Source organism: Setaria italica, chromosome V (genome assembly GCF_000263155.2).
Source record: "Setaria italica strain Yugu1 chromosome V, Setaria_italica_v2.0, whole genome shotgun sequence".
In the NCBI taxonomy this organism is placed as follows: domain Eukaryota; kingdom Viridiplantae; phylum Streptophyta; class Magnoliopsida; order Poales; family Poaceae; genus Setaria; species Setaria italica.
Window position 1 is genome coordinate 30,212,820 of NC_028454.1, and position 12,192 is coordinate 30,225,011.

The following is a 12,192-nucleotide window of genomic DNA, read 5'->3' on the forward strand; positions in this document are numbered from 1 at the left end:
TGGATGTTGCCGTGTATGCCAACACCAACTGTTACCCCACCGGCGACTCCTACAATATAAGCAAAGCCATTATATATGTTACGTTTCATATGGTAAAGAGGTGAACCTTGAGTTGATGGTTGACAAAAAAAAAGTGTGAGAATGATTAAGCATTATTACCAGCTGCAGCTTCAGCCATGATTCTCATGCTGGCGGCTATGTCTCCTGCAGCTTTAACAAGGTCGTGCGCCACGCCCTTCAACATCTCTTGCCTCGCTTTGTGTGTCATCGCAACATCATGGGAGATAGCCTTGCAGCTTTCCGAGGCCTTCCTCAGGATGTCCTGCTGAATCTTGAGCGCCGCCACGCAGTCGGCCGCGGCGACCTGGGCGTGTGCCTGGGCAACCTTGGTGAGGTGCATCGAGACCTCGCCGGCCATGGCGCTCATGAACTCCGCTGACTTAATCAGCAGCGCCGCCTTCAGCTGGACCACGAGCTTCACGCTGTTGATGATGATCTCTATGTGCTTCACCATGCGCTTTGCCATTTCTTCCTTGGCCCTGAGCAGGATCGCAGCGTCAGCGGCTGCCTGGTTGCTGGGATGTACCGGTCCTCCCTTATTGGTAACTGCCGCGCTTGGTGTCGCCTTCGCCCTAATTAAGCCCCCAGAAAGAAACAGATTAATTACTGAAGAATAGATCAAGAAGAACAGATCAATAGCACACAAGATATGAGCGATCTACATGCATGGCAATGGAGATCAAGAAGAAAATGTCATCGTACCGGGGCCCGTATTCCAGCTCCGGCTCGGCCGCTGGCTTGCTGGGCTTGGCATGGGACAGCACCGGCGTCGTCCTCCATGCTGCGATGAGCAGCATTAGGAGAACTACGGAAGTATTAGAAGCCTTCGCCATTGCTGAGCTCTCTCTCTAACTCGCCTCCGCACTCTTCTAATGAAAGGAGGATTTTGATCTGAGATGCATGAACGAGCGCGCATTTATATAGGATGGGACTCCCCTCCTAGGCTCCTATGTTTAGTTGTTTCTGACCAAGATGAGCGGCTGGAACGGTTGTGGACGAGAACATTGCTCGGAACGGTAGAGTGCAGAGAGGCAGAGGCTCTCCATTTGTGGTCTTGATTCATGCTTCCTCCGTCCAGATGCTTCCTCCGATCCAGAAATGATAGGCGTATTTGAATGGGAGAAAGGTCTTTCAAAATAGATTTTGACTTTTAATTTCTCTTATAATATAATGTCAACCACTAAAAACTCAATATCATCTCAAAATAAATTTAAATACAAATATGTAAATGCAAAATTTATATACTAAATATGCTTATAATTTAACTAATTATTGGTCAAAGTTTGTAAAGTTTGATAGAGGGAGTAGTTTCCAACGTTCCCCTCCATTTATCTGCTCTTTATGAATAGATCTGTAAATAAATAAAAACTGAAGCTGTGGCGCACAATATAGTTATGCATGCGTCTGTGTATTAATTTACACGGATACCTGTATTCAGTCGTAGAACGATTGTTCTACGTACATGCGGAAGCAAAAGGATAAAAATGGCCGCACAATTCACACTCAACAACACTCAGTTGTACAAGCAAGCTTCAGAGAGACGATTGCAAACGCAGGCGGTGACTAGCACTCCCGCTGGCCATGACGACCATGCCAGCAACCTCCCCTCCGGCCTCCCCTACCACCCAACTCGTCCCACACACCTCCATGTCATCGCCGCCGCCCCGTACGCACGTGGCGTTTTGGTCATAGAGCACCTCGAAAACCTTGGGGATCAGTCTGCCGGCGAGCATCTCCCTCGCCAAGCCTCGTCGCAGCTTCCCCGACGTAGTCTTCGGCACGCCGCCGCTCTCGGCCAGCACGACGTGCCCGACCTTTACGCCTTCTTCTTCCCACACGGCTCGTCTTATGCCGTCGCAGATGCTACCCGGATGCGCACTGTTGCCTCTTCCCTTTTGGAGCTCTGCCACGACCGCCACGGACGACGGCGACGTGGCGAAGGCGGCGATGCAGCCTCCTCTCAGCGAATCCGCCGAGCTGTCGAAAGCCGCCGTCTCGACGTAGTGCGCGTGCACGCGCCGCCGTTGCCCGTCGGTGGCGATGGCGTCCGAGCTCCGGCCGAGCACGTAGAGATACCGCTCCGTTCCGCGCACCACGCCGCAATCGCCCGTGCGCACGAAGATCGCGCCGCCGGCTCTCCCGCCGGGCAGCCTGGCGCAGAACACCTGGTGGCTCGCTGACGGGTTCCCGAGGTACCCCGACGCGTTGCTCGGCGAGGACACCCAGATCTCCCCCTCGACGCCGTCCGCAACGGGGTCTCCAGTATGTCCGTCAACGAGGACGATGTCGATCTCCGGCTCCTCGCCGGAAGACGCCAGGGACGGCAGCCTGGCGGACGGCAACAGCTTCTTGTACGACGGGAGGCTCAGCTGGCCAGTCCAAAGTCTTGCTTCCGTTCCGCGCCACGCGGTGGACACGAACGTGCAGTTCTCGGCTAGCCCGAAGGACGGCGAGATGGACGCCGCGTCGAGCCCAGCACGGCCAAACACTTCCACGAACTCGTCGACCGGTGACTTGTAGATGGGTTCGTTTACCAGGATAAGGTTCCGTAAGCTGCCGAGGTCGAGCGGCCGCGTCCCGTGCTCCGGACGTCCTCGCTTGAGCACCAGCGGCAGCGCGAACGACGGGACCGGCGTGCAAGTGGCCCTGAACTCGGAGATGAGCTCGAGCCAGAGGCGCGGTCGCCGGACGAAGGCCGCGGGCGAGGCGAGCACGCAGGTGGCGCCTGCGACAACGGTGAGGAGAAGGAACATGAGGCCGCAGTCGTGGTACTGCGGCAGCCACGACGCGATGACGCTGCCCGGGTGGAGGTCGTAGGCCTTCCTCGCCGCGCGCACGTTGTGCGCTGCGGCGCCCGCGGTGACCACGACGGGCTTCGGGGCGCCGGTCGCGCCCGACGTGTACTGGATCAGGTACGTCTCGCCCGGCGCGCAGCCCCCGTAGCCCGTCGTTCGTCCCGGCTCGTCACCGGCAGCCGCGTCATCACCCGAACCCCGGTGGCACTCCAAGTCACCTACCGACACCCACCGCAGACGCTTCAGCGCGGCGACCGGCGAGTTCATGACCGCGCCAATGTACCCCGCGTCGGCGACCGCGGCGGCCGGCCTCGTCTGCGACACGGCGCGCAGGAGGTGGCGGTGAGCCGCGCCCTGGGTCGCTGTGCCAATCTTGGACGGGTCGGGCGGTACGATGGGCACTGCGACGAGCCCCGCGCGCTGGCACGCGAAGATGAACTTGACCAGTCGGAGGCCCGGCGAGGCGAGCAGGAGGACGGTGTCGCCCCTGCGCACGGTCTCGAGGAGGCCGCGAGCCATGCGTTGCACGGCGGCGTTCAGCTCGGAGTACGTCAACGCGGCGTACGACGGCGTGCCGGCGCGCCGGTCGTCATCGTCGGCCCAGACGAAGGCGGGCTTGGGGCCGAATGCCGGCTGCCTGGCCCATACCGGGAGGTACTGGTCGACCACCGGCTGGTCGGGGTAGTACGGGTCGTAGTTCTCGGTGGACATGGCTGGCGTCGTGCCGTTCTGCCGTGCTGTGCTTGTTACTCGGGGAGCATGCGTGATTCTTGGAGATACCTCCGTACTGGTCCGGTATTTATAGAGCCCATGGCAGTGTGGTTGCTGAGCGAACGTGTACGTGTCATGTGTACTGTACGTCATGTGTACTGTACGTCTAATGTGCTTGCATTTGCAATCATGTACGTCTAATTTTGTGGACGCATCCCCCAACATGATCGAGAGGAAGGTTGCATCGAAACTACCGGCATTTCTGCACAACCTGTCATTCTGCCATTCCGTGGTAGTGTCTCCCAAAATTATGAACTACCAGTAGTTGCTTTAAAAAAAGGGAGAAAATATTAGCACGGGATTACATAGAGAATGTGTTCAGCACAGCGAAAGGTCACGTGGTAACCTCCAACGGTAAAATCTGTCAAGTAGAACAATTACCAAATGATTACTCTCTACTGCTTGCTCTTTTACTGACGTCCGGAAAGCGAAGGTAAGAAATTGACATGCGAGGGACGAGGCAAAAAGCAGTGGCTTCTCGTCCTCGTGTCGAACGAAGTTACCGGTGGACATTGAGGCGAATATCCGCGAGATGCCTAGGTAGTTATCCCATCCAGGCTCGCGTGATCGGGACTTGGCAGCTCAGGTTTCACAGCAGTTGCCATTGGTGTCAGTGTCTGTTGAGAGAAGAGATTATCTTTGAGCAGCCTGAACGAACTTGCCATTCCACAGAGAGCGGATTAGTTAATGGCCCGTCTGATGGCCGGTGATATTAGTGATGCGCTTTGGAGGGTAGCGTTGGAAAGACATGTCGCCGTTGATGCCGAGGAAAAGGTGGTTTAAATTAGTGGTCAAAATGCTGGATTGGTGCAGGACATCTAAGATGGAATGCTGTATATATTATGCAAAGACAAAAAGAAAATTATCGCTGGTATATAGCCTCGTATCCGGAGTATATTCCTCATGGGCAGGCCTAGGTACGGCCCTTTCCAATATGTTCGTGTTTGCAGAAAATAAAAGTTTAAGAGTTTTTCCCTTTTTTTTTTGTTGCAGCAGAAAACAACGTGGTATGGAAGTGTGGAACGCGTCACAACGTTAGGCAGGCCGCCAGCCCATATCTGTCGCGCGCACCTGAGCGAACCAGGTCCAGGAAGCCTCGACCATCCCTTGCTGGGCTTCTGTGCCGGCTCAACAGTAACGATGAGCGAATCTGCTGCCTACGGCCTACCTACCACACCCGCTCCGACAGGGAAACCTCTTCCGGCAGTTTTTTTTAGGCCTGTTTGTTTACATTGTTTATGCATAAGCAAATAAATTGCTTATTTGTAGTTGCTTATGCATAAGCTAAAGGTGTTTGGTTTGAGTTGCTAAACTGCATTGAGGGCCTATTTGGTTTCACATGCTTATGCATAAACAACTTAAAATAAGCAAATAAGTTGCTTATGAAACCAATCACTCTTGCTTTTGGGGTTGCTTATTTTTAGCACATAAGCAACACAAGAGCTGCTTATGAGGACTAAAAGGTGCTCTTTACCCCCTACCCTCATTTACTCCCCCTTTCTCTCTCCCCCCGTCCGCACTCTCTACCCCCAGATCCCCTTTCTCTCTCTCGTTCTCTCCCCCAGATCTCGCTCCCCTGCGTCCCGTGCGCCATCCCTGGCGGCAGCGCCCCTGCGCCATCCCTCCGTTGGTGCCCCTGTGCCATCTCTTCTCCGGTCGTTTCCACTCCCTCCGCCCCTGCGCCATCCCTCCGTCTCGCCGGCGACAGCCCTGCCACAGCAGCCACAGCACCTTATCCGCCGCCGCCCACCTCTGCATAGTCCTCGCCACCGCCGCCCCCTCACTATTCAGCTTTGCCTGCCGCCCCCCCCTTGCGCACCCACACCACCGACGGGCCCTGCGCTTCGAAGCCAGCGACGGTCCCTTGCGCATCCAAGGCGCCGCCCCCTTCCACATCGACGCCACCGACGGGCCCTGCACATCCAAGCTGCCCCACCCCCTGTTCAATCTCGATCCAAGTGAATCTCCATCCACCGCCGGCCGAGGTCCTCCAGCCACATCTCGATCCGCCACCGGCCGAGGCCCTCCAGCCACATCTCAATCCGCCGCCGGCCGTGGTCCTCCAGCCACATCTCGATCTGCCGCCGTCTGTGTTCCACAACCCAGCCCCAAACCCGAAATCATGGACGATTACCGTGATTTTTTTTTGCAGGGGGCCTCATCCTCGGCAGGTCCATCCTTCCCTCAACCCCCTGGCGTCCCCGACTCCGATGAGTTGGAGCTCCTGTCCCAATAGCCACATCACGCACGGGCAGCTCCTAGTGTATTGTTGGGGAGGGTTGGGATGGAGAATCTTGATCTCAACTCACAGCAAGAGGAATTCCCCTACATCGATGAGTACTCGGCATTACTCGATCGTGGAAGAGGTCATGGCGATGGCGGGAGACTAGGCTCGTTTCAACCTCCCCGTCAAAGCGCAAGTGGTGTTCCGATCGGCCGGGGAAGGAGTGCTACACGAGGTAGTCGCCGTGCTCGTGGAAAGAGTGTCAGCGCTTCACATTCACCGCCCGCAGGTTCACATTCTTTCCTTCATCATGATTATGGTATGGTTCATTTGTATGGGAGACTTGTAGATATGTTGTACATGTGTTGTCCAATGCTACCATTGGGAGAATTGAAACAATTTAGACATGTTCCAATGCTACTATCCAATGCTACTGTAGGTATGGTTAGTTGTTTGTACAAATGTTGTAGATGCCATGTGTTGTGCAATTCTAATGTTGGGAGCCTTCAAACAATTTAGGCATGTTCAACTATACATAGTTATTTGAAACAATTTAGGCATTTGAAACAATTTAGAAACAATTCTGATTTAGTTGTTTCACTCAATTACTTATTTGACTAATTGAGTCATTGGACTCAATTAGAATTTTAAACAATTAATCAGAAGCAATTTAGTTATTTGACTCAATTAGAATTGCACACTCAATTAGAATTGTGTGTGCAATTTAGTTATTTGACTCAATTTAGAAACTATCAGAATTGATTGTGTGCAATTCTAATGTACATTTCTGATTTAGTTATTTTTGTGTGCAATTTAGTTATTTGACTCAATTTAGAAACAATCAGAATTGAGTGTGTGCAATTCTAATGTACAATTCTGATTTAGTTATTTGTGTGTGCAATTTAGTTATTTGACTCAATTTAGAAACTATCAGAATTGAGTGTGTGCAATTCTAATGTACAATTCTGATTTAGTTATTTGATACACTTTAGTTATTTGACTCAATTAAGAATTCAAACTCAGTCCTGATCTGATTTTTTCCCATAAAGTGTGTGCATAAAGTGTGTGCAATAATCATGATCTATTTAACTGTGTGCTTACTGTTTGGACTATATTTTCAAAACTGTAGGTGTAAGTCCTCCCCTTCGTGCACCAGTACGGGGAAGGTTATCTCAATTTAGTGGCTGCACACGTGGCACATCTTATTCAGGTGCTGCGGCCTTTCCATCGTTCACGAACACGGTGGATGAAGCAGAGATGGATGATGAAGATGTTGACTCCTTACCTTCTGTAAGCATTCTTATCTTAGCTACCTTTCCATGGTCATGTGTGTTAGAAAAGAACAATTTGAGCTATATTTATCTTCCCATGTTATGTGTTAGAACAAGTATGACAAGGCAAATTAGAGCACAAAAAATACCGGTATCTTTTGTGAACTAGCTGTCGAGCAAATGAGGCTAGAAAATTGCCCAGGTGGGAAGATGAATACAAGGGGTTACAAAGAAATGGTACAAAAATTCAAAGAAAGGACAAACCTGAACCATGCCCCCAAACAATTCAGAAATAGATGGACACAATGCAAGAAACTTTATGAATTCTATAAGTTTGCAATGTCACAGTCAGGATTAGGTAGAAAACCAAATGGTGCCATTATAGCTGACGAGGAGTGGTGGAAAACAAACATTAAGGTATTCTAGTTTCCTGAAGAAATTTCAGTATAAGGTTATATGTTTGTGAAAGATCTTAATTGATGTTTTCTTTTGTATTACAGAGTTCAGAGTGCATGATATTTTCAAGATACATGCCACACTATATTGATGACTTACAGGAGATGTACCAGAAGGTGGTTGTGGATGGGAATTCGTCGACTGTACCTAGAGATGTCGTCGAGGATGAGGAATATGCAGAAGAAGATGATCTTGACCTTAAGAAAGATGGAACTGATGTTTATGCAAGCCCATTGAGTAATAGCAGTCGCAAGTGGAGTTCTAGCACAAAAGATACAGCATCTAGTCCGCCAAAGAAAGGGAAAAATCAGTTCCTACACATATTCAAGGGTCTTGTCCACACCATGCAAGCAGAAAGCTCTGAAGACTCAAACACAATAAGAGTTAAGATGGAGTTAAAGATGAAGTAAAAAGAGATGGAGATGGAACAAATAAAGAAGCAAAGGGAAATGGAGATGGAAGTAAAGATGAAGCAAAAGGAGATGGAGATGGAATACAGGAGGAAGGAAAAGGAGATGGAGATGCAAGAAAGATGGAAAATTTAGGAAAGGGAAGATTATGAGATAGAACAAAGCCTCAAGTTGGCAATGGAATGTGGAGCATCAGATGGTACAGAAGAATTTTTCATGGCCACTGAGTTGTTTGCCACAAGATACAACCGAACTGTTTTTTTCAACATTAACACAATGAAGCTAGGTTGACATGGCTGAAAATGAAGTGCATCAGGAACAAGTTAAACTACTGACCATTTAGATTGAAGTTGCTTGAGAGGAACCAAAAATAATGTCTGAACTATTTGAACTAGCTTGTTTTGTGAACCCTTGTTATGTGTGAGCAATCTTATTTTGTGAACCCATTTGTGTGTCATCTGTTATAATTGTGATCCCATTTGTGTGTCATCTGCTATATTTGTGATCCCATTTCTGTGTCATGTGTTGTATTTGTGAGCCTATAGTTGTTTGTGATTTGTGTTCATGAAGTCTGATCATTTTTATTTTGTTTGTACAGATTCCTATTGCTCATTCATCATCGTCGTCTGATTTCGATGAAGAGTGGTTGAAAAGAAGGAAGAAGAGGAGGAGGGCACTTGCTACTGTTTGTGCAGCTGTCGGTATGTATTATTACGACACATACCTAGACAAAGCTAAATATAGGGTTGCAAACCAAACTGGTTATGAATGGGTTATTACTACACTAGGAAATAGGACATCTTGCTACAACATGTTCAGGATGAGTAGGGATATGTTTGATAGGCTACACAATATCCTAGTCCAATCTTATGGGTTAAAGTCAACAAGGAGGATGACATCAGTAGAGTCTTTAGCTATGTTTGTGTGGATTTGTGGTGCCCCTCAAAGCATGAGGCAAACTGAGGATCATTTTGTTAGGTCAACTGAAACATGCAGTAGAAAGTTTGAGAAAGTATTGTGTAGTGTTTGCAAGCTAGCAGGTGATATCATTAGGCCATTGGACCCAACATTTAGTATCGTGCATCATAGACTGCAATCATCACGATTCTCCCCCTACTTTGAGAAATGCATTGGAGCAATAGATGGAGCACATGTGCCTGTTGTTGTGCCAGTGGACAAGGTTGTCCAACATACGAGACGACATGGGTACACCAGCCAGAATGTATTAGCAATATGTGATTTCAACATGAGATTTACTTTTGTTGTTACGGAATGGCCTGGGTCGGTGCATGACATGAGAGTCTTCAAAGATGCATTGATCAAGTAAGGCGACAAGTTTCCTCATCCGCCTGAAGGTGCTTCCCTATTCTATGATCCAATACTTGTCACAATAGCTATCCATTGGTTGAATATAACACGAAAATAAATGATTGTGCAGGAAAATTTTATCTGGTGGACTCGGGTACCCAAACAGACCGGGTTATCTTTCACCATACAAGAGTACGAAATATCATATCCCAGAGTTTTGACAAGGACCACTCCCAAGAGGTAAAAAAGAGCTTTTCAATTATGCCCATTCATCACTAAGGAATGTGATTGAGAGGTCTTTTGGAGTTTTGAAAAACAAATGGCGTATTTTGCGTGATTTACTGGCATATCCAATGGTAAAGCAAAGCAACATAATTATCGCTTGCATGGCAATTCATAACTTCATTAGAGAGAGTGCACTTGCTGATGTGGACTTTGAGAGGGCGGATTGTGACATCCTGGCCCAAGGCTTAATAGGATTGATAGAATACTCATACCAACAAGTTGCAACTTCTTTTCCGGAAGCTCATCCTCAAAGAACTCCGGGGTTAAGCGTGCTTGGCCCGGAGCAATTTCGGGATGGGTGACCGACCGGGAAGTTCTTCCCGGGTGCGCATGAGTGAGCACAAAGTGCGCAGAAAAGACTTGTGTTGGTCTGTGAGGGAATTCTTGATATCCTAGAGAGCTGCCAAGTGTAAGCGGGCCCGGCCCCGGGGGGGCGGGACGCCACACGGATCATGATGAATGCTATGTGGTGCCTTCGGACGCATCGTCATCACAAAACAATGTGGATACTACTCAACACGGGGATGAAGATCAGGATATGAACCAATTTAGGGATTGGATTGCCGATGGACTGAAGGAAATGCATACATTGGGGAATTCCGGACAGGCAAACGAGGGAAATACAGAAAAATAGATCGTAGCTTTATTGCTTTGTAACGATGGTATTTGTAGAATGTTGAACAACATTTGATTTGAATAAAAAATTTAGCTCCCAGCACCGTGGCAGCCAAAAGAAACTCCGAAAAAAAACAGGTTGCTGGGCGCCAACTCAAATACAGTATGCTGGGTGCCAGCTCCTGGAATTGGCACCAACTTCATCTGGCGCCAAGGGCCAGGCAGCTCCTGCCAAATTCAACTGGCGCTAAGGGCCAGGGTACTTATTAGGGGTATAATTGAAATGGGATGGCCTCTACTTATTAGGAGCAAATATGTCAATAGTAGCCTCATTTAATGCAGATAAGCAACCCAAACCAAACACCTAGAGCTTAAAAATAAGCAACTACAATAAGCAACTTTAAGTTGCTTATAATAAGCAACCCAAACCAAACAGGCCCTAAATGAGGTTACTTTTGATATGTTTGCCCCTAATAATTGAGAGAGACAAAGAGGGAGTCATCCAGCCATAAATAAGGGCAGGGGGGTAAAGAGTACCTTTTAGCTCCATAAGCAACCCTTGTGTTGCTTATGGGCTAAAAATAAGCAGCTCTATAAGCAACCCAATAAGTAAGGATGTTTGGTTGCATAAGCAAATAAGTTGCTTAAACTCAAACCAAACACCCCCTTAAGGGCCTGTTTGGATACCACCTCATAAACTTTAGGAGTTCACTTTTAGGTCATTTTTAGGAGTTGTGCATCCAAACTGGTGTCATAAAAGTGTATTCATAAACTTTAGGGGTGCTGTTTTCATTAGGAGGAGAAACCATCATAAACTTCCATTTCTCTCATAAAAGTGGTCCCCAACCCAACCTTTACCCCTCCTACCCCTCCCCTTCTCTCTCCACCTTTACCCCTATCCTCCCCCGCGCACTGCCCATCTGCTTCTCCTCCTCCTCCCGCACAACACATCTGCGCCGCCTCCTCCTCCCTCCGCCGCCTCCTCCTCCTTCCTCCGCCGCCGCCTCCTCCTCCCTCCGCCGTCCCCGTACTTCTTCCGCCACCGCCATCCCCTTCCGGGGCCGGATCTACGGTGCCGCCCTATCCTCCCTCCGTCGCCTCCTCCTTCCTCCGCCGCCGCCTCTTCCTCCCTCCGCCGCTGCCTCCTCCTCCCTCCGCCGTCCCCGTACTTCTTCCGCCGCCGCTGTCCCCTTCCGGGGCCGGATCTACGCTGCCGCCCTCTCCTCCCTTGGCCGCCGCCTCCTACACTCGCCGCCTCTTCCACCTTTTCCCACCGCCATCTCAGCCGGCCGTCGCCTCCTCCGGTCGCTGCTGCCTCCTTCCCTCGCTGCCTCCTTCCCATTTGGCCAGCGCGTCCTCCCCATTTGGCCGCCGCGTCGTCTCCATTGAGCCCGCCTCCTCCAGATTTCGCCGCCGCCTCCTTCCCTCGGCGCGTCGTCCCCATTTGCCCGACGCCTCCTCCCCAGTTCCCCGCCTCGTCCTCCCCATTTCGTAATGGCGGGCAACGGCGATGACGGATTGGAGGAATTGTTCCCCCAGCCCGATCCACAAATTCCCCCCTGCCAAATCGATTTTTTCTCTCAGACCGAGTCTTCCAGTGCCCCCCGTCACGGCTTGGAGAACTTGGACCTCAACTCCCAGGCTGAGGAGTACGCAGATCTGAGCATATACTCAGAGTACCTTAGGGGAGATGAGGTTCCCCGGGGCCGCGTTAGCCGTACTCTTGGCTTACCCCTGCCTCGACGTGGTGCTGGGGGCAGCAAAGGGGCCGGCGGGAGCAGAGCGGCCGGCGGCAGCAGAGGGGCCGGCGGCAGCAAAGGTGCCGGTGACACATTAGGACCTGGCGGAAGCCAGGCGGCCGGCTGCAGTCAAGGTGCAGGCGGCAGCAGGATGCCGAGCGGCAGCAGGGGGCCTGGTAGCAGAGGTGGAGTAGGCCGTGCAAGATCTTTGTTTCGCGGTTGTGGTTCTGGAAGTGCAAGTCGTGGAAGAGGCCGTCG

At 50.5% G+C, this 12,192-nt stretch overlaps 2 protein-coding genes across 2 annotated transcripts in view; both read right to left on the bottom strand.

Annotated features, from left to right (window-relative positions):
• The window catches only part of LOC101755042 (glycine-rich cell wall structural protein 1), a 2,722-nt gene extending 1,829 nt beyond the window's left edge, over window positions 1-893 (bottom strand). Inside the window, exons 1-2 of the mRNA XM_004971971.1 lie at window positions 763-893; window positions 160-632 (exon numbers count right to left, since the gene is read on the bottom strand). Of these exons, the coding sequence (XP_004972028.1) occupies window positions 160-632; window positions 763-893 (604 nt within the window). The remainder of the gene's footprint in view (window positions 1-159; window positions 633-762) is intronic.
• Window positions 894-1,476: 583 nt separating this feature from the next.
• Window positions 1,477-3,566, bottom strand: LOC101772451 (putative fatty-acid--CoA ligase fadD25). Its single transcript, XM_004969210.2, has one exon. It carries the CDS (start codon window positions 3,564-3,566, stop codon window positions 1,593-1,595), a length of 1,974 nt encoding a protein of 657 aa, XP_004969267.1. The 3' UTR covers window positions 1,477-1,592.
• Window positions 3,567-12,192: the final 8,626 nt, after the last annotated feature.

Coding starts and splice junctions, on each gene's coding strand:
- LOC101772451 (XM_004969210.2), bottom strand. CDS start 3,566: ATGTCCACCGAGAACTACGACCCGTACTACCCCGACCAGCCGGTGGTC.